Here is a 20814-nt window from a genome sequence, read left to right on the forward strand (position 1 = left end):
CTAAAATATCTTTGATGCAGAAACACAAAACTTTGCACATAGTTTATTATTGATGTATTTGATACATTCAAACAACACAATTATTATAAAAGGCTATATTTTAGTTAAAATAAGGCAAACAATTTTGAGTAAATTCTCAACTTAAGTCTGAGAATGCTTTGTGAACTTGGGGCCTGGATCTTGTAAATAGTGTTCAATATCACTTATACCATGTGCACATGTTGGAAAGTTACTATAAAATGACCTGAACTTTGTAAATAGTGTTCAATATCTCAGTTTTTCCATCTTAGGAAGTTACTATATATTGACATCTTACTTATATACCACGTTAGAAAGATACTATATATTAACCTTGACCTTGTAGATATCATCTTCTATATATTTTAGTTATCCTACTGATGAAATGTTAGTTAATAATTGGCCCAGAGCTGTTGAATCATTGATTAGTACGTCAATTAATGATGTATGACTGACTAGGATGATGTTATTATTATTCATAGACTAATGGAGTCAGGATCTTAATACCATATCTTGTAAAGTAAATCATCATGGGATTTGTGAAGACGTTCTGGATTTTGCTTTGAAACTTGTCAGTCCTTGATATCCAGTCTCTATGCTTGTATTACTGATACTGATAAGAGATTTGTGAGTCCTTGATATCAAGTCTCTTTATAAAGTTTATTTTTTGATTGATAATAGGTCTTGTTCTTTGTCAGTGCAGCCGGTATTATAAAGTCTGTCATTGAGTCAACTGGTGTGGTTTTCGATTCCCCAGTTGTACATGATAAGGAATAGGGTCGCCTGTCCAACCTCGTGGGTTTTCTCTGGGTCGTCTGGTTTCCTCCCACTGCTAAAGACCCCTACGTGTAAATGAATTATTGAAGTAGAATTGAACCATGTGTTGGTCCCAAAACCAAATGACCTAGTTTGTGTGGAGTGTAGGTTAAACCTTAAACCCCATCTCTCTCTCTCTCTCTGTCTCTCTCTCTCGCATTGGTTTAGCATCAGGTCTTTGTTTAAAAATTTGTAAAAATCATTTAGAATCACTAAAAGTCATCTAATTTGTACTTGTGACGTTGTGTCCAGTTTAAAGCTGACCAATTAATTTTGATAATGAGTGTCCACTCGCTGTCCAGTTTACAAGCGTTTAATTTCTCGATTCTTAAAGATACATTATGGGAGATTAGATAACGAGTTGGCAGTTCTCATTATAATAGTTCAAAACTAGATACCGTAAAGGCAATTTGCTGAAAATTTCATTCAAATTGATCCACTATGAACCGAAAACTAAGCGAATGAAATTTCTGCCTAGCCTCGGTCATCATTACTAAAGTCAGTACGATAAACAGCATAGTCTTGATTATCCATTTAATCGTTAAATCGAGAAGGAAAGTTATGCAGTAAATCGGCTCACAATCCACTTAAGATCGCAGGTTAGCGATGCCATCTAGAGTTGATTATAGTCTGGATAAGTTAATAAATGTCTAATTAATAATTTAGATAACATTTCAGGCCTAAAGAAAGACCTGCAATAGACAGATTTAGCTCTTGCATAATGTATGTTTAACTGAAGTCTGAGAATGCTTTGTGAATTCAGGGCCTGATCTGACCTGTATGGAGATATCACAGTTATGTCTGAAGTCAGTGAATTATTGGTCACAAAAATCTTTAAACTCTGTCGAAATTGTAGCCTCTGGTTCCAAGATTTTATAAAATGGTCTATGTTCTCAACGGATTTAGGGTGTTGGAACATTGATCTTCGAGTCGCTAATTGACCAAGACTTATAATATACCAAGAATCTGGTATAGCCCCCACCGCGAAGTACTACAATACATAATAGATGATTGTCTGGATTATCTAGACTACTGACATTAGTATTTGTTCCGCTAAGTACTCTAATACATAATAGATGATGGTCTGGATTATCTAGACTACTGACATTAGTATTTGTTCCATTTAATTCCCGGACTGAGATTTATTCTTGTCTGCACTTTACCTAGGCTTTGAAATAATGATTTTGTTTTTACCTGACAAGCTGTCTGGCACTAATGAACTAGTTCTATCGGATGTTTGTGTCTTTGTGTCGTATTAAAAGGGTCCATCTGTAACAGGTACTGTATTTCCAGGCTGGACGATACCATGGGTTGTTCCACCTATTTGTTGCAGTCTTGGAGGATCGTACTTGTTCCATTTATTGTGAAACATTAGATGAAAATAGTAATATATGTGCAGTTCTAACAAGTGTTGTGTAGGAGGTAGGGTATGATTGCTCATCCTTTCTGGTTTATTTTACAGAGTTAACATAGTTTGGTTATCTATTCTTACCTTTGAGAATATATGTAGTTCTAACAAGGAGGGGTATGATTGCTCGTCCTTTCTGGTTTATTTTAGGGAGTTAATTAACTTGATTATCTATTCTTACCTTTGAGATGAAGAGTGATGTTTAGAAATTTCAGTAAAAGTTAAGAGTTCATATTTATCAGAACCTAGCTGTTTTAGTTATTTTTAGACGATGTCTCATTGGTATTTTTTGTACAATATTTTATTTTTCATGGCTTAGATTCACTTAAGATATGTCTGGCAATTGATTATTTAACATTTAATTTAGAAAAAGAAACTAAAATATCAATGATGGTATTGATGGATAATTTCCTGCCTTGGATGCGATCGGATTAGATAGATCCACGTCATTATCATACGATTTTACCCATTAATTCAAGAGGGGGGGGGGGGGGAGATGGCCAAATGGTTTGCACTTGCGCTCTGTATTATAATGCCTGTCATTGAGTCAACTGGCGTGGTTTCAATTCCCCGGTTGTACATAACAAGGAGTAAGATTGATTGTCCAACCTCTCCGGGTCCTCTGGTTTCCTCCCACTGCTAAAGACCCCTACGCGCAAGCGAATTATTGAAATAAAATTGAACCATATATGTTAGTCCAGAAATGACCTAGTTTGTGTCGAGTGGATGTTAAACTAACCCAACTCTCTCTCTCTCTCTCTCTCTCCATTAGTTACAGGTGGTGCTGGTTTGTTTTTACTGAATGTCAGGAATTTCAATTCATTGTGTCTTTGTAAATGTCTTAACTATCTATTTGTTTTCTGAATGGAATTGAATCATTTTGAGATTTGTATTCTTGTTTAACGTTTCACGACAATAGTATGGTTAACAAATGATTAATCACCCCTCGTATGACAAACAGAGCTTCTAATTAATATGTGATGGTAATGAACGTTAGATAGATTAGTGTGTATATGGTATAAATCTTTGTTTTTCTAGTTTTCGTAATCTATATGCTTGTGCCGTTAGAGTTACTAGTTTAGATAGAAATCATGTCTAGTTTCTGGTCCCGACCTCCAGGTTTTAGGCTTAATCGAACCAAATCGTGGGCTGATACGAAACAAGGCTCAAAACTCAATGGAAAAAGCAAATTTACCAGGACTTTTTCAGAAGGTAAGTTTATTTCATTATGCTGTGATTCGGCGCTTGCTGGCTTCAGTTTTCCTTTTACTATTACCCATACCTCTTATTGGTGCTTGCGTTGTGTCAACCCTAAACCAATGGTTGTCAACCTTTTTTTGCCAACGGCACACCTTGCAACACCTGCCTAAATATATATGAAAAATATTTGAATTTTGCAAAACAAAAACATGGCATACAACTGTTGACAGAGAGTAGTCATATACACATAGAATGACTCAAACTAAATGAAAAAAAAAACACAGCTATGAACTTATCAGTAGACACCAGTGAATACTCAATTGGGATCACATGTTTTTTTGCATTTTCTTAGTGTGCCGTTCAAAACTGGTTGAGTATCACTGTCTTTAACCGTTGCAAATCCTTTTCTTTTGTGATTCTTTGTTGTAGATTGCATAAAAGCAAAGGTAGCTTTAATTGTACCAGAAAACAGTCCTCCTCTACAGGGGTCTCGATAACTTTTCGAACTTGATTAGCAAAACAAGTTAGATAAATTCAGGCAAATTGATTAGCAATGTTCAGTTTTGATTAGCAGTGTGCGTGTAGGAATATCCATAGACTACAATTTCGGTTCAGTTTTAATTCAGTAATTCAGAAGACCCTACTTCTTGTCACATACAAACGGGGAATCGAAACCCGTCACTTGACTCAATGACACCCTTATGATCAAATGTGTTAACCATTCGGACACCCAACTCCCCTTTTGAAATTGGTGCCGTCTATGTACGGCATTGAAGGTAAGAAAGAAACATAAAAAAACCCTGACAATTCTGTACCTGACGAAAATGCCAAGCAACAGATTTGTTCTGCCTGACAAGGCATCAATTACGTTAAATTTTATTTTCTGTGTAGTAGTATTAACATCTGACATTTTCATTGAATGCCTGAATCATTCTGTGTTGAAATTATGTGAAATTTAAAACCCAATCTTAAATTATTTTGGGGGAAAAAAAGAAAAAGAATGAAATTGTAATCTGATTTTCATCTCTCCTCCGAGGTCTACACTTACGATGGCCAATGAATAAAGCAAGTGGAATAATCCTATGGGTTTATTTTGAAAACTTCTTGATTAAAACGTCAGCTTATGGCTGTCTATTAAAGCTGCAATTTCATATTTTTATTAAAATAAAGCCTTAAAATAGATGGTATCCATAAACCGTCCTACCTTGTTAAAGAATAATCCTATTAATCCTATAAGTCACTATTGCCAGCTGAGAAATTGGCAAAATATCATTTTCAACTTCAAATTCCAACGTTTGAAGGTAGCTAATGCATGGAGGCAATAGGAAAACAAGGGAGGTAATTGTGTTATTATTTCCTGTGTCAATGATTTTTAAGGGTGGGAAATAATGCCCATGGTCGTATAATAGTGAGTTGATAACCTATTGAGCAAAAGACATAGAAATAATTATGTTTTGACTTTCTTAGAAAATATGAAATTATCGCTTTAAGTAACTTTGATAAAAGCTCATCATGCGAATCACTGCACACATCACAGCAGGGCTTACATTAAGTCGTATCGCATCGTAGTTTGCTAATCATAACAAGGTCACTGCTATTCATTATTTCAAAAAAGGGTCTAATTTGATTCGCATCACTGCTAATCAAAAAAAAAAACCCAGCAACTTAAACATACATTATGTAAGAGCTAAATCTGCCCATAATCAACTCTCGATGGCATCGCTAGCCTGCGATATTTAATGGATTATGATCCCGTTTGCTGCTCGACTTATCATGAAATGGATGATAGAGACTATGTTTTTTATCGTACAGACTTTATTACTGATGTTTGAGGCCAGGCCAAAATTTCAATCGCTTAATTCTCGATTCATAGTTGATCAATTTGACTAAAATTTTCAGCAAATGCGCCTTTACATTATCTAGTTTTTAACTATTATAGTGAGAACTGCCAGCTCTTTATCTTAAATCCCATAATTTATCTTTAACCGAACACGGAACACATGTTTCGAAAATTAAATGTGTGTGAAATAGCTTTATTTAACATCCGCTTTAACCAAAGATATATTGTCAATAGAAGAAAGTGGTGGCTATTTATAGATTCTTCAATTATAGATTCTTCAATTCTAAATTCTGACCAACAACATCATGAATCCGGACAACCATTTACTGAGGGGGGTTGGATAGTCGAATGGTTAACAAGTGCGCGCTGTAGCATAAGGTCTGTTGTTGAGTCAACTGGCGTGGTTTCAATTCCCCGGTTGTATGTGACACGGACTAGAGTTGCCTGTCAAACCTCGTGGGTTTTCTCCGGGTCCAATGGTTTCCTCCCACTACTAAAAACCCATACGCCCATTCGAATTATTGAAATAAAATTGGACCATAGGTTAGTCCCAAAATGACTTAGTTTCTGTCAAGTGGCTGTTCAACCTCATCTCTCTCTCTCTCTCTCTCTCTCTCTCTCTCCATCTACATGTAGGTGCAGCACTTGCTAAAAAAAAAGGGTGAGACTTGATTTAATATACAATGATGATGAAACTACTGAGATTCTTTAAAAACTGAAACAAAAAGTGTGTTTTAATGAGAAAATAAAATTATGTGATAAAAGGATTTTTTGATTTTTAAAATAAAATAAAATATATACTACACATCAAATACACATAAAACAGATAATACATTTTACATAAATATTAATTTAAATATTAAAACTGCTGAATTGCTAATCCTTTCTATTTATTTCTAATATTTCCATTTTATGACTTAACTTGATCAGCACTATGCTATTTGATACAGCTCATCAGTAATGAATACATGCAGTTATTACACAATATATTATACAATATATTATACAAACAACAGAGGGAGAAAATCATCTCCACACTCTACGGTAATTTTAACACTGTGTTTTAAAGTGACAGAAACTTTTTTTTTGTTTTTATACGCCCACATTTTCATTTGTTTGTGGACACTTTACAGGTCACAATTTTTATCGAGATTTTGTCGAAACTTGAAATACAGGTTTATCTTCCAAAGATCTTGGTTCCTATTGATATTAGCATATCTTAAAGGACAATATTGGTGCCAGTCATTATCAAAGGAATTATTAGTGAGCAGAAATTCGGCCGTGTATCTGTTATCACTCGTCACATCAGTCAGTTATATAGAGAGATGACTCGTGTTTTCCTTTGGCGTTCGTCACTTCCGATTCAGGAAACCTGTATTACTCAGCTATCGTAGCAATTAAAATTATATTTGGAATGTGTTTAATGAGCTCTACCACATATGTTATAATGACTGGCACCAATATTGTCCTTTAAAGATACTTTCCAGAAAAGTATTTACCAGGTTTTTATTTCCATCAATAGTAAGGGAATTTTGGTATATATATACATGGCTGAATGGTTAGCTTGTGCGTGCTGTATCATAAAGTCTGTAATTGAGTCAACTGACATGGTTTTGATTCTCCGGTGACAAGGAATAGGGTCGCCTGTCCAACCTCATGGGTTTTCTCTGGGTCCTGCTAAAGACCCCTACACGCAAGCGAATTATTGAAATAAAATTAAACCATGTGTTAGTCCCAAAATGATCTAGTTTGTGTCGAGTGGACGTTAAACCCCGTTTCTGTCTCTCCTCTCACGGACAGCCTTTCATTTTCCCCAATAGACGAATCTTTTGATTTCGGGTACCCCAGGATAATAAAACACCGGTATAAAGGATGTTGATGAGCCCTTTAATTTTACTTTACTTGCAAATACTGAAAACCAGACAAGTCCAATGAGTAACAATATATTAGGTTTGTCTCCAAGTAAACCTGATAAAATATTAAGACAAAGGAGACATTGTAATATTTCAGTCAGAGGATGACGTCTCAGGATGTTCGGTAGAAATTGAATCAGTGTTTATCATCTGTGCCTGTAGTCTTGAAACACACGATTCCAATTAGTGACAGCTCGTAATTAACATGTTCTCTATGAAAGGGTTGAGATGTGTATAGATTAATGTATTGTATTATAAATACGAAACCAAACAGGACAGGAAATAACAATAGTCAGATTATAGTCCTGTTTATTAAATGAAATGGGGTTTAACGTTCTACTGTTCTACTCTGACTCAGCTAATGAAGACGAACATATACCATACAGTGTGATACAAGGGAAAGTTTGCCTCGTCTAGTGTGTTCACAGGACCTTTGTTTTTTTGTTTTTTGTCCCATCCGAACGACTGGACAGCTGTTGTTGTCAGACACTCCATCCTGCACCTCTGACAAGGGAAACATCGCAAGAAAATCCTGATGAACTTTCTCGGCCAACACTGGGCCCGAATCCGTCACCTCCAGACTAGTCTGTCAGTATCTTACTCACTGACTCACTGTGGCTCCCCTGTTCATTGATCTGTCATTTGTCATTTTGGTACTAACATGATATGGTACAATTTTATTTCAATAATTCATTTGCGCAGTATAAGTCTTTACCAGTAGAAGGAAACTAGAGAACCAGGAGAAGTCCCACAAGGTTCTGCAGGCGACCCTATTCCTTGTCACCTATTGCAGTATAAGTCTTTACCAGTAGAAGGAAACTAGAGAACCAGGTGAAGTCCCACTAGGTTCTGCAGGCGACCCTATTCCTTGTCACCTATCGCAGTATAAGTCTTTACCAGTAGAAGGAAACTAGAGAACCAGGTGAAGTCCCACAAGGTTCTGCAGGCGACCCTATTCCTTGTCACGTAGGTGACTTGACAGACCATATGATCTAAAGGGACATTATAGCAAGGGACATTATTTAGCTGTTCCAATGGGACAAAAAAAATCAAGGTTCTGTGTACACATTGGCGTGCATGTAAAAGATCCCCTGGCAGTTGGAATTCAAAATAATAGTAGTTCGCTGCATGGCACACTGTATGTCAAAGATCAGTCTTCATTAGCTAGCGTAGTTTCGGTAAAATATTAGGACTTTAAACCCTCTTTCATTACATTATGGGACATTCGGTGGTCTAGTGGTTTAACGCAAGGATGTGAAACCATAAGGTCTGTCATTGATTCAAGTGACATGGTTTCAATTCCCTGCTTGTACCTGAAAAGAAGTAGGGTCGCTTGTCCAACCTCGTGGGTTTTCTCCAGGTCCTCTGATTTCCTCCCACTGCTAAAGACCCTGATACACGAGCAAATTATTAAGATAAAATTGCACCATATGTTAGTCCCGAAATGACCCAGTTTGTGTTGAGTGGATGTTAAGCCCTATTTCTCCCTTTCTCCCGTTACATTGTGTTTCTCTAACAACTGTTTAGGTGCAGAGGCGTAGCCGTGAAATATATATTGGGGGGGTCCGCAACCCTAACCCCTAACCCTAACCCATTTTTTAAAACCCCTAAAAAATATAAACAAACACCATGTGGCCATGCTGTAAATTTTGGGGGGGGGGTCGAAGTTTATTCAGCCCCCCCCCCCCCCCCCGAAAAAGCAATTGGGGGGATCGGACCCTCACAGACCCCCCCATGTGTGACGCCTATGTTTGGGTGGCGAATGTTTTAACTGAGAGAAGAAACTGTTCACTTTACAGACTGTGTTGATAAATTTTTTAACAATAGCTGTTGATGTAGACTTTACAGACTGTGTTGATAAATTTTTTAACAATAGCTGTTGATGTAGACGTTATTATAGTGGGGTACATAAAACAAATATTGAGTGATGGCTAATCACTCGTGACCCGACATACATGTATAGAGAGATTGAATTCTCTAATTCTCTGTGCCACGGTAATCAATACTTATATCTATAGAGGTGTCTCGACACATACAGCTCTTCGTTACTTCCATGCTTGTACGTACATCGTTAGTTGATGTAACATGGAGGTATAGAAATGGATATATTCTATTAAAAGGTAGGCATATAGTTACCTGTATTAATAACATGTAGTGATCAGAGTTCAGATTAAGTCATATATACGCATTACTCAGACTTAGCTTTAAGTCATATAGAGTATTGAAATGAATGAAGTTGGAAAACGGATTAGAGATGAAATAGAAAACCACTGAATGGGTGATATTATTACTATTATGAATCTAGTTAATGATTTTCTCAGGTGTCTTGGATTACATTCAGCAGGTAGGCCTTGAAATAGGGATCGTAGATTTACCTGAAAAACTGTCAGTCACTATTAAACTAGTTAACCCGTTCTGTGAACCGTCTGTATAAACTGTTTAGAGCCATCAGTATACACATGGGGTTAGTGACTGCGCTCTGTATCATAAGGTCTGTCATTGGGTCAACTAACGTGACAAGGAGTAGGGTCGCCTATCCAACCTTGTGGGTATCTCCAGGTCCTCTGGTTTCCTCCCACTGCTAAAGACCCTTAGTGCGCACTGCCCTCTCTCTCTCTCTCTCTCCCTCTCTCTCTCTCTCTCTCTCTCTCTGCACCTTTTCAAGATAAACAACAAACAGGAATAATTGACTGGCTGATTAAATATTTACATGAGATTGAGGTCTAATTCAATTGATATCATTAGAGTTGATGAGATTCTAATTAAGTTAGTATGTCAAACATCATAAGAAACTATATGTATACATATAAAAACAACATTTGATTGATTGATGAATGAAGTAGTATTTTGTGTAATTAGTAAATAATAGTATTCCATGGATTATTTTATAGAAGATAAACCTGTTTGATTTCGGTAAAGTTAAGGTGGCTCAGGGAGTAAGACCCTGGCTCACTAACCAGGAGTTCTCGGGTTTTATTCCCGAGGTCGTCAAGAAAGTTCCTCAGGATTGTGGATGATGATTTCCCCTCGTCATTGATAGAGGGTCTAGCGAGGAAGAGTGTCTAGTGTTTTGGATTGAACAAGGTCCTTTGTGCACATTAAAGAACCCTTGGCAGTTGATATAAGTGTAGGCCGTAGCACCACTGTCTAGGCAAAATTCCCCTCATAACATACTGTATAACGTATGCCCGTACTCATTAGCTCAGTTCGGAGCAGAACAGGAGGACGTTAAAGCCCATTTCATTGCTTTTGATTCAGGTCTGCCAATAAAATATCAACACATATGATCCAATGGACACAGAATCTTTCAGATTTTTGTTTTGGAACTTCACAAGTTTTTGTAGGCCCGTATTATTGTCATTTTGTTCAACCAGTTCCAGTCAGAGTTTTTGAGATTTTTGTTTTTAATTACTACCTGATAATTCACGCTTCAACACTTTTTGTGGACTGCTCAGACATCCGACATTTTTATACATTGTTTAGACTAAGATTTTTTTTTTCTAGAGTTAATGCCCTTGATTATGTTGTGGATTCTTGGCTACAGGCGCCGAAAATATACAGTATAAACATTTTGCTTTGTATTTAAGTTTAGAAAAATTTATGGACTGCTTTAAACAGACATTATACAAGAGCTAAATCTGCCTATTGTGAGTCTTTCTTTAGGCCTGAAATATTATCTGAATTATTAATTAGGCATTAATTAACTTACGTAGTCCATAATCAACTCTCGATGTCATCACTAGCCTGTGATTTTACTGGATTTTAATACATTTTTTGATAGATGAATTAATGTCAGAATGGATAATCAAGACTTTTGTTTTTTTTGTTGTACCGACATTAGTAATGATGATCGAGACAAGACCTAAAATTCAATCGTTAAAATTGAACACTCATTATCAAAATTAATCAGTCAGCTTTTAAATGATTTTTATGAATTTTTAAACTAATATTTGATATTAAACTAATGTGACAGAAATAAGTGCTAGATACCTGTGATATAACTGTGGTATAATGTGATATTAGAGAGGTTCCGCAACCTGTACGAACTACGAAGAACGAACACGGCTTCGTACTTCGTACTTCGTTTTTGACAGGTTCCGCAACCAGTACGAACTACGAACTACGAACTACGAAAATATCAAATTAATTTAAATTTTAGTCCCCAAGAAGTCCATTGCAATGTGTTCTTATCAAATTCAAGATGATTCGACCTCGTGGCCGAGTGTCAAAAAAATTTCACAGCCCGAAAATTTGTCCAAAATCAAAACAATTGCCGATCACTTTGACGCTTATCAACCATATACTGAACTGTAAATGTTCAGGCTTTCTATAATACCTTAAAATTACGAATTTCATCCACAAATCAGCGAGAAAATTACGATTTCGTACCTCGTTTTTTAAACCCGAACTTTTCAAGAAATCTTCGTAGAAAAATGACGAACCGAAGGTCGCTTATGTCAATGAGAACACATGAAGTGATGATATCAGCACAAAAAAACTTCGTACTTCGTAGTTCGTACTGGTTGCGGAACCTCTCTATTAGTTTTATATCCTACACCAGTAACGAGATGAGAGTTTGATACACAATCTACAGATATACACATGTACATGTAAAACTATCCGATTAAAACACACTTCGTATTTCCTTTCCGTATAGTTCAAAATTCCGTCTTATTCGTCATTATAAATAACACAGATCCTATTTCGTTTCGTTTGTTGTAGTCAAAATTCCGTTCTACTTGTCTTTACTACACTAGGATCTGGAAGAGTTGTTATATAACACAGATCCTATTTTCTTTCGTTTCTTATAGTTCAAAATTTTGTTTTACTTGTCTTAACTACACTAGGATCTGGCGTTCTGGTTGAAGTTAGGGATTAGTAATTGATAGGGTGCTTTTCGTTTTTTTTATAGTTCAAAAATTTTGTTTTACTTGCCTCACAACACTAGGATCAGGAAGAGTTGTTATGTTACCAGCATTCTGGTTGAAGTGAGGGATTAGCCAATGAAACGATCTGTTACGACAAGTTCTTGGCGTGCGATGCACGGAACAATGGGTGAATCACTAGAAACATCAACACTGATTGATTAATCAATGTCTGACATCATAGGGTCAAAAGCTGTTAGTACGACTTATGACGCGACCTTCCAGTCCAACAGGTCAGATCTTCATGTAGTGTAGGCCATCGAAAGTATAAAAAACCGAAATGAAATATAGATCTGTATTTTAATCCGATTGCTTCAACTGTGTATACAGTTAGACACAAATTGCAAATTGTAATATTTAGGAGCAGATACGGAAGACATGTTTTTCTCATTTTATATTTCATATTATTTTGTTTTCAGGCCATTCAGAAGGAGAGGCTGGTGATGGGGTGGGGAACTTATCGTCAGCGATGTCCAGTCCAACTGTTACCGCATCATCTTCCTCTACCAGAGCCAGAGCTAGTGTAAGTATATTTACTAGAAATAGTGTATTGTTGTTATATGTATAGATTCCTGGCCAGGGGGAGGAGGTTGGATGGCCGAATGGTTAGCACGTGCACGCTGTATCATAAGGTCTGTCATTGAGTCAACTGGCGTGGTTTCGAATCCCCGGTTGTATGTGACAAGAAGTAGGGTCGCCTGTCCAACCTTGTGGGTTTTCTCCGGGTCCTCTGGTTTCCTCTCACTGCTAAAGACCCCTACGCGCAAGCAAATTATTGAAATATAATTGAACCATATGTGAGTCTTGAAATGACCTAGTTTGTGTCGAGTGGACATTAAATCCCATTTCTCTCTCTCTCTCTAGACTCCTGGTCACTTGTCTGTATCTGAAAGGACAATATTGGTGTCAGTCATTATCACATATGCGATAAAACTCGTTAAACATGTTCCAAATATAATTTTAACACAAAGATCATTGCTACGATAGATGTGTAATGAAGGTTTCAAGAAATGGAAGTGTCGAAATCAAAAGGAAACACCATTTATCCTTATATATAACTGACTGAAGGAACAAGCGATAACAGATACATGGTCTAATTTCAGCTCACTGATAATTCCTTCAAAGACTAAAAGTTATGTGAGACTTTAAGAGGATATATGACAATTAAAAAAAGTAATTGAGTGTAACTAAATAAGAGAAAACCAGAAAAATAGAAACAATCCGTACATTCCCTTGTTTTTATTCACATATGTGATATTGTAGCCCAAAATGGAAATGAGTATAACAATCCTCTAAATTTCCTGGGCGACTCACTGCGAATGAATATTTTCTGGGTGCTAGACTCTGTTTGCAGTGGCGGAAAACTACCGGAAAACACCATGTTATACTGAATACCGGAAAAACAATAAATACCAGAAAACACCTTAAATAGGTAACTCGGAACCTAAATGACTGACACCAATATTGTCCTTTAACTTAAGTAAGTTAGTAATGTAAAGTTTTTTGATTAGATCCAGAACCAGTGTAAATTATTTTGACTATAGTGTCAGAACTAATATATAGTATTTTGACTATAGTGTCAGAACTAATATATAGTATTTTGACTGGTTTCAGAACTAATATTTAGTATTTTGACTACTGTCAGAATTAATATATAGTATTTTGACTAGTATCAGAACTAATGTAAAGTACTTTGACTCAGAACTGATTTATAGTATTTTGACAAGTCAAAAATGAAGTAAAATATTTTTGTACTTGAGTCAGAACTAATGTAAATTATTTTGACTTGGAACTGATTTACTGTATTTTGACTAGAGTTTAAGCCTGGAAATAAGGCACCTATCACAGACAATGTCAGGCACTAAAACTCTGGTACATGTCATTTTGTCCGGCACTCAATTGTCTTTTTTATTGATATTATTAATACATGTCCGGCAATAAGTTGAAAATGTCAGGTACTATTTCATTAGTGCCTGACATTTTGTCAGGTAAATCTAAAACCGTTATTTCCAGGCCTGGAGTCAGAAATAATGTATAATATTTTTTGACTTGAGTCAAAACTAATATATCACATTATGACTAGAGTAAAAGTAAACTGTCTGGATGTAAATAAGAGTTAATGGAGATTGATTTTTAACGAAGATGTAATTGTTCATGAATAAAGACCAGGAATGGACTAATAACTTATTCAGTAAAATTAGAAGGTGGCACATGATTATTAAACATGCATTATTCAAGAGCTAAATCTGACTATTGGGTTTTTTTTATTTTGACTTCAAATGTTAGATCAATTTATTTAAACATTTATTCACATGAGAAGCCTATAATCAACTCTCTAGAGCGTCCGATAGCATAGATTTAAAGCAAATGAAATCTGATCGCCTATTAATGATTTAATTTAAAAATTGAGAACAGCGGCAGTCTCCATTAACAAGTAATGTTGTTATGGTAATGAAAAATATATGCCACATCTTGTCAAAAATTCAAACTGTGATAACTTGACTCAGAATAAAGTAATTTGAATGAAATTTTCAATATATGAATTGTTTATTATCTATTTTTGAGCTATTATAGCAAGAATGGTCAGCTCTTTATTTAAATCTTACATAATGTATCTTTAAAGGCTCAATACCACTCTTGTTGTAACTGAATAATATGTCCCAATCTTTATTCTGGTCAACAAATTGTACTATTTTACAATATTCCAATTAATTGATGATACAAATTTCATCTTAACACACCTAATTTAAAGAATTGGACAAATTCAACTAAATGATTTGAAAAGCCTGACGTAAAGCTTTTCAAATGTGACTTGGATTTAAAAATATTTTTGAACCCTTTGGACAAGTAAAATAGGATTTAATGGATAATTTGCACAACAGGTAGGACACTAACACATCTAGTACTTAGAATAAGGCTATATTTTATTTTCTGGAGCTGTCAAGCCAGCAAGAGTGTTATTGTCCCTTTAGTTTAATGAATGATATTGTAACAGGGATCTATTTAGTAATAAGGTGTTGGCTCACCGACTGTAAGTCTTGGGTTCTTTTCATGGTGTTTGCCGAGAAAGTTCCTAGGAATTTTCCAGCATGGGGTCGGTCCCCTTGTCAAGAGATGCAGGGTCTGGCAAATAATATTTTCCAGTTTTTGTCTGAAAGAAGAAAGTACAGATTGGCATGTACAAAAAATAACTTTTGACAGTTTTAATTTGAGGTCCTGTGTATACACGGGAATGCACATAAAAGATCCCTTGGAAGTTGGAATTTGATATAAGAGTACGCCATATTTTTCCGCTGCCTGCAGAAATTTTCTCTCATAGCACACTGTATGGCGTATGCCTGTCTTCATTAGCCCAGTCGTAGCAGAACAGTAGGACGTTAAACCCCATTTCATTTCACTTTATTTATTTGGCTAGAGAGCAAAATGTTAAATTTAATAGGAGAGTTTATGTATCTTTTTTTTTTGGTTAAACAAATTGCATCCTGTCTTATCTGATAAAAACACATATCTTATTTCGTTTTGTTTTTATAGTTCAAAATTTTCATTTTACTTGTCTTTACTACACTAGAATCTGGTAGAGTTGTTATATAACCCACTTTCTGCATGATGTGAGGGATTAGTCAATGAAACGGTCTGTTATAGCGAGTTTTTGGCGTGAGGTGCATGGAACTGTGGGTAACCCACTAGAAACATTAACGCTGATTGGTTAATCAAATGTCTGATGTCATCGGGTCAAAAGCCACTCGTATGATGCGACCTTCCATTACAACCAGTCAGATCTTCATGTAGTGTAAGCCAACGAAAGCATAAAAAAAACCCCCGAAATATAGATCTGTATTCAATCTGATTAAAACACAGATCCTATTTTGTTTTGTTTTTATAGTTCAAAATGTCGATTTTACTTGTCTCTACTACACTTGGATCTGGAAGCGTTGAAATTTAACTCGTGTTCTGCTTGAAATGAGGGGTCAGCCAATCAAATGGTCTGTCGATTCGAGCGTTTGACCTTTTTTGCGCGGAACTGTGGGTAGACATTAGCGGCAATAGAAATAAAAACAAAGCAAAAGTAGATAAAAAAATACATGGCGGTCGCTAATTGGTTAATCGAATGACTGACGTAATCGGGTCAAATGTCGCTTGCTTGGTACCTGACATCATAGAACGTGAACTCCCACTATAACTTGTTAGATCTACATGTAGTGTAGGCCATCGAAAGTATAAAAACGAAACGAAATATAGATCTATATTTTAATTTGATTGATGTATATACAGATCATTATAAAACATAACCAGGGTACCAACAGTTTGTCTATTACAGGGTGGGGGGGGGGGTCTGTAATTAGATTGCCATCCTGAAACTTATTAATGTTCCGTTGGATATTATAAATGTCTAGGGGGGGTGGATGGCCGAATGGTTAGCATGTGCGCGCTGTATCATAAGGTCTGTCATTGAGTCAACTGGCATGGTTTCGATTCCCTGGTTGTATGTGACAAGGAGTAGGGTTGCTTGTCCAACCTTGTAGGTTTTCTACAGGTCCTCCGGTTTTCTCCCACAACTCCCACAACGCGCATGTGTATTATTGAAATAAAATTGAACCATATGTTAGTCCCAAAATGACCTAGTTTGTATGGAGTGGAAGTCTCTCCCTCCCTCTCTCCCTCCCTCTCTCTCTCTCTCCCTCCCTCCCTCTCTCCCTCTCTCTCTCTCTCCCTCCCTCCCTCCCTCCCTCTCCCTCTCCCTCCCTCCCTCCCTCCCTCCCTCTCCCTCTCCCTCTCCCTCCCTCTCTCTCTCCCTCTCTCTCTCTCTCCCTCCCTCCCTCCCTCTCCCTCTCCCTCCCTCCCTCCCTCCCTCCCTCTCCCTCTCTCTCCCTCTCCCTCCCTCTCTCTCTCTCTCTCTCTCTCTCTCTCTCTCCCTCTCTCTCTCTCTCCTTTGTTCTGTTGGAGGTGTAATATGTTTAATGTTTACATTCCATTTATTATGAATGAGATCATCTTTAGGGAATAGCCATTGATTGATTTTCTGACATAAGCTAAGGTTGTATACATCTATAATTACTTACCAGTATGAATAGGTCTAATTATTTATAGGCTGGCTAGTCATTTGGATGGGACCCCCAAACAAAAAAACCAAAAAAATCACAGGTTTCTTGTACACCTTGACGTGGACGTAAAAGATCCCTGACATTTGGAATTCGATGATGAATATTTAACCCAGTTGATAGAGAAAGGTCATTTCGGGACTAACATATGGTTCAATTTTATTTCAACAATTTGTTTGCGTGTAGGGGTCTTTAGAGGTGGAAGGAAACCGGAGGACCCTGAGAAAACCCACGAGGTTAGACAGGCAGCCCTAATCCTTGTCATGTACAACAGGGGAATCAAAACAAAGGAAATAGAGGGCAGCCTCAGTGAGTATGATGCTAGCTTGCTAACCAGGTTCGCATCAGGTGTTCCAGTGGGGGTGCAAGGACAGTCACTAGTCATTCGGATCAGACAAAAAGCTGATGTCCTGTGAACACATTTGGTGTGCACGAATAGAACCCATGACAGTTGGAATTCAAAATAAGAGTAGACTATCGACATTGTTCAGGCAAAATTTTCCTCATAGCACACTATAACTTATCTTCATCAGTCTAGTCTGGGCAGAACAGTAGGAGGATATCCATTCATTTCATAGAAAAGTAGGATGTTTGACCCCATCCCATTTCTTGGCAATGTATGCATGAATAAGTACTATATGTATAAAGCTTAGAGAAAAACAGCAGGAGATCTAATTAGTACATTCATTGATGGTTGTATACGTTCAGCTGACATTTTCAAGTAAACGATAATAATTATTTAATAAGAAGAATAATTGATTTGTTTTTCCTTTTTGTGTTTTAGTCGGAGAGTAAGTTATTTTCACCAATCTCGGATAAATCTAGCTTCGCATCCACACCCATGTCTTCCAGCAAATTGTCAAAAAGAGAATCATTGAAGGTTAGTACACTTGCAGAGTATGCACGAGGATTCCTGATACAACTAGCCCTGACCTGGAAATAATAATTTTGATATGTCGTATGTCGTCACCCGTGTATGTTTGTATGTAAGTCCATTTACATTTTGTTTGTGGACACTCAACAGATAACCTTTGTGGACTGAGGGTATATGTTTCATTGCCTGCCAACCTGTCCGTCCATACATCCGTCCTTTCACATTTTGTTTGTGGACACTCTACACTTTTTGGACTGTGGGTGTAGGTTTCATTGCCTGGCAACCAGGCTTTAGTGACGTTTATAATAAATTTCCAGCACAGAGTTCCAATTGTCCCGTATCATTTATCAACTACAACTATGATATCATTATTCCCACCTCTGTTTATAATTTAAATAACAGATTTATGGAGGATCAAAGGTGGTGTTGTTACATCGTCTGCTTTTCAGGCGTGTAACAGAAATAGAAATCACTATAGAAGATTTATTGAGAAAATATTGAACGTATGACAGATTTAAATCTCTGTAAATATCAGACTAGTTCATTTTTATCTGACAGCATGAAAAAAATTGATATTTTATGTCTGTATTTGAATGAAAGTTCATTGTACTCTCTCATTTGAAGAAGTCGGGGAACTAACGCCGTAACCTGGGTATTATTTGAAGAAGTCAGGGAACTAACGCCGTAACCTGGGTATTATTTGAAGAAGTCAGGGCACTAACCCTGTAACCTGGGTATTATTTGGAGAAGTCAGGGGACTAACTCTGTAACCTGGGTATCATTTAATCTTGTGCATTTAGAATTAATTTCTTTTACTTACATTCATTCAATATGAAATCTTTGTTTAAAAATTTGTAAAAATCATTTAAAATCATCAAAAATCATCTAATTTGTACTTTTGTCCAGTTTAAAGCTGACCATTCACTGGCGATCAGCCATACACTTTGCTTGTTTCTATAACATTGATTTTTATACGCCCAAATTTTCATGTGGACGTATTAGGCCGTCACCCCTGTCCGTCCGGACGTCCGTCCGTCCGTCCACAATTTGTTTGTGGACACTCTACAGGACACAATTCTTATCCGATTTTAACGAAACTCGAAATATAGGTGTATCTCCAACAGATCTCGGCTGCTTTCGATATTGGCATGTATCGGATCGAAACTTCATGGATTATGGCCCCTGTTTGTACGAAAAATCACGTTTTTGGCTTGTGGACCCTATAGAGGTCACAATTTTTATCTGATTTTGTTGAAACTTGAAATGTAAGTTTATAACCCAAAGATCTCGGTTCCTTTCGATATTCGCGCATATCGGACCGTAACTTCCTGAATTATGGCCCCTGATTGTACGAAAAATCGCGTTTTTAGCTTGTGGACCCTATAGAGGTCAAAATTTTTATCTGATTTAAAAAAACGTATTATTATATCACCGTTAAACCCTAAGAAGGGCTGAGTTCGAATTTCGTGAAAATCGGCCCAAAACTGACAGACAAAATGGTCACTGTTCGTTCTCAAATAGCGTAAAAAATATGGTATATCAAGGTTGTGGACCCTATAGAGGTCACAATTTTAAACTTGAAATGTAAGTTTATAACCCAGAGATTTCAGTTCCTTTCGATATTTGCGCATATCGAATTGTAATTTCCTGAATTATGGCCGTTGATTGTAGGAAAAATCACTTTCCTTTTAGCTTGTTCTCTATTCATCTCTCGAAAATGTGGGCGTATTCTGCCTGGCAGCCGCTGGTTTTTTATATTTGCCACATTGTTTCCCCTTGTTAGTGATGCAGAACAGAGGGCCTGACAAGGACAGCTGTCTAGTCGTTCAGATAGGACGAATAACTGAGGTCCCGTGTACACATCGGCATGCATGGAAAAGATCCCTTGACAGTTGGAATTCGATATAAGAGTAGACCATAGTGCCACTATCCTGGGTTAAATTTCCCTCATAGCACACTGTATGGCGTATGCCTGTCTTCATTAGCCAAGTCGGAGCAAAACAGTAGGACGTTAAACCACATTTAATTTCATTTTAGTTTATTTGGCTAAAGAGCAAAATGTTAAATTTAATGGGAGGTTTTATATATCTTTTTTTTTCGTTAAACAAATTGCATCCTGTCTATCAGATTAAAACACAGATCTTATTTCGTTTTGTTTTTTATAGTTCAAAATTTCATTTTACTGGTCTTTACTACAGTAGCATCTAGAAGAGTTGTTATATAACCCTCGTTCTGGTTAATGCAAGGGATTAGCCAATGAAACAGTCTGTTACGGCAAGTTCATGGCATGCAATGCACGGAACTTTGATATACAGTGGTTGATTAATCAAATGTCTGACGTCATTGGGTCAAAAGCTGCTCGTATGAACCCTGACTCCTTATTTGCCACAATTTTTTTATTCCAGGTTCAAAAGAAGAATTATAGAAGTCAGAAGAAACAAGCTGCCAAAGAGTTATTGATCACATTAAAAGATCCGTCTGTTATAGTGTTAGCAGATTGGTTAAAGATACGAGGTACCTTGAAGAGTTGGACCAAGTTGTGGTGTGTACTCAAACCTGGACTTATAATTCTCTACAAAAGTGATAAATTAAAGGTAAGGTCAAAGGTCATTAAAATACAGGTGTGACGTCATCCTGGCGTACCATTATTTCAAAAAATGTGTCAATAAAACATTTATACTAGGGTTACCTGCTCAACCTTGTGGGTTTTCTCCGGTTTCC

The 20814-nt window shown here is 36.7% G+C and overlaps 1 protein-coding gene across 5 annotated transcripts in view; it reads left to right on the forward strand.

Annotated features, from left to right (window-relative positions):
• Positions 1-20814, forward strand: part of LOC126825503 (oxysterol-binding protein-related protein 8) — a 92026-nt gene that overhangs the window by 48304 nt on the left and 22908 nt on the right. For 3 of the 5 annotated variants that reach the window (XM_050555141.2, XM_050555136.2, XM_050555137.1), the window contains 3 exons: positions 12540-12643; positions 18004-18099; positions 20499-20687. In XM_050555141.2, the coding sequence (XP_050411098.1) occupies positions 12540-12643; positions 18004-18099; positions 20499-20687 (389 nt within the window). Of the gene's footprint in view, positions 1-3280; positions 3455-12539; positions 12644-18003; positions 18100-20498; positions 20688-20814 lie in introns of all 5 variants that reach the window. The other 2 variants (XM_050555140.2, XM_050555139.2) reach the window with 1 other exon arrangement.

Source organism: Patella vulgata, chromosome 6 (genome assembly GCF_932274485.2).
Source record: "Patella vulgata chromosome 6, xgPatVulg1.2, whole genome shotgun sequence".
Lineage (NCBI taxonomy): Eukaryota > Metazoa > Mollusca > Gastropoda > Patellidae > Patella > Patella vulgata.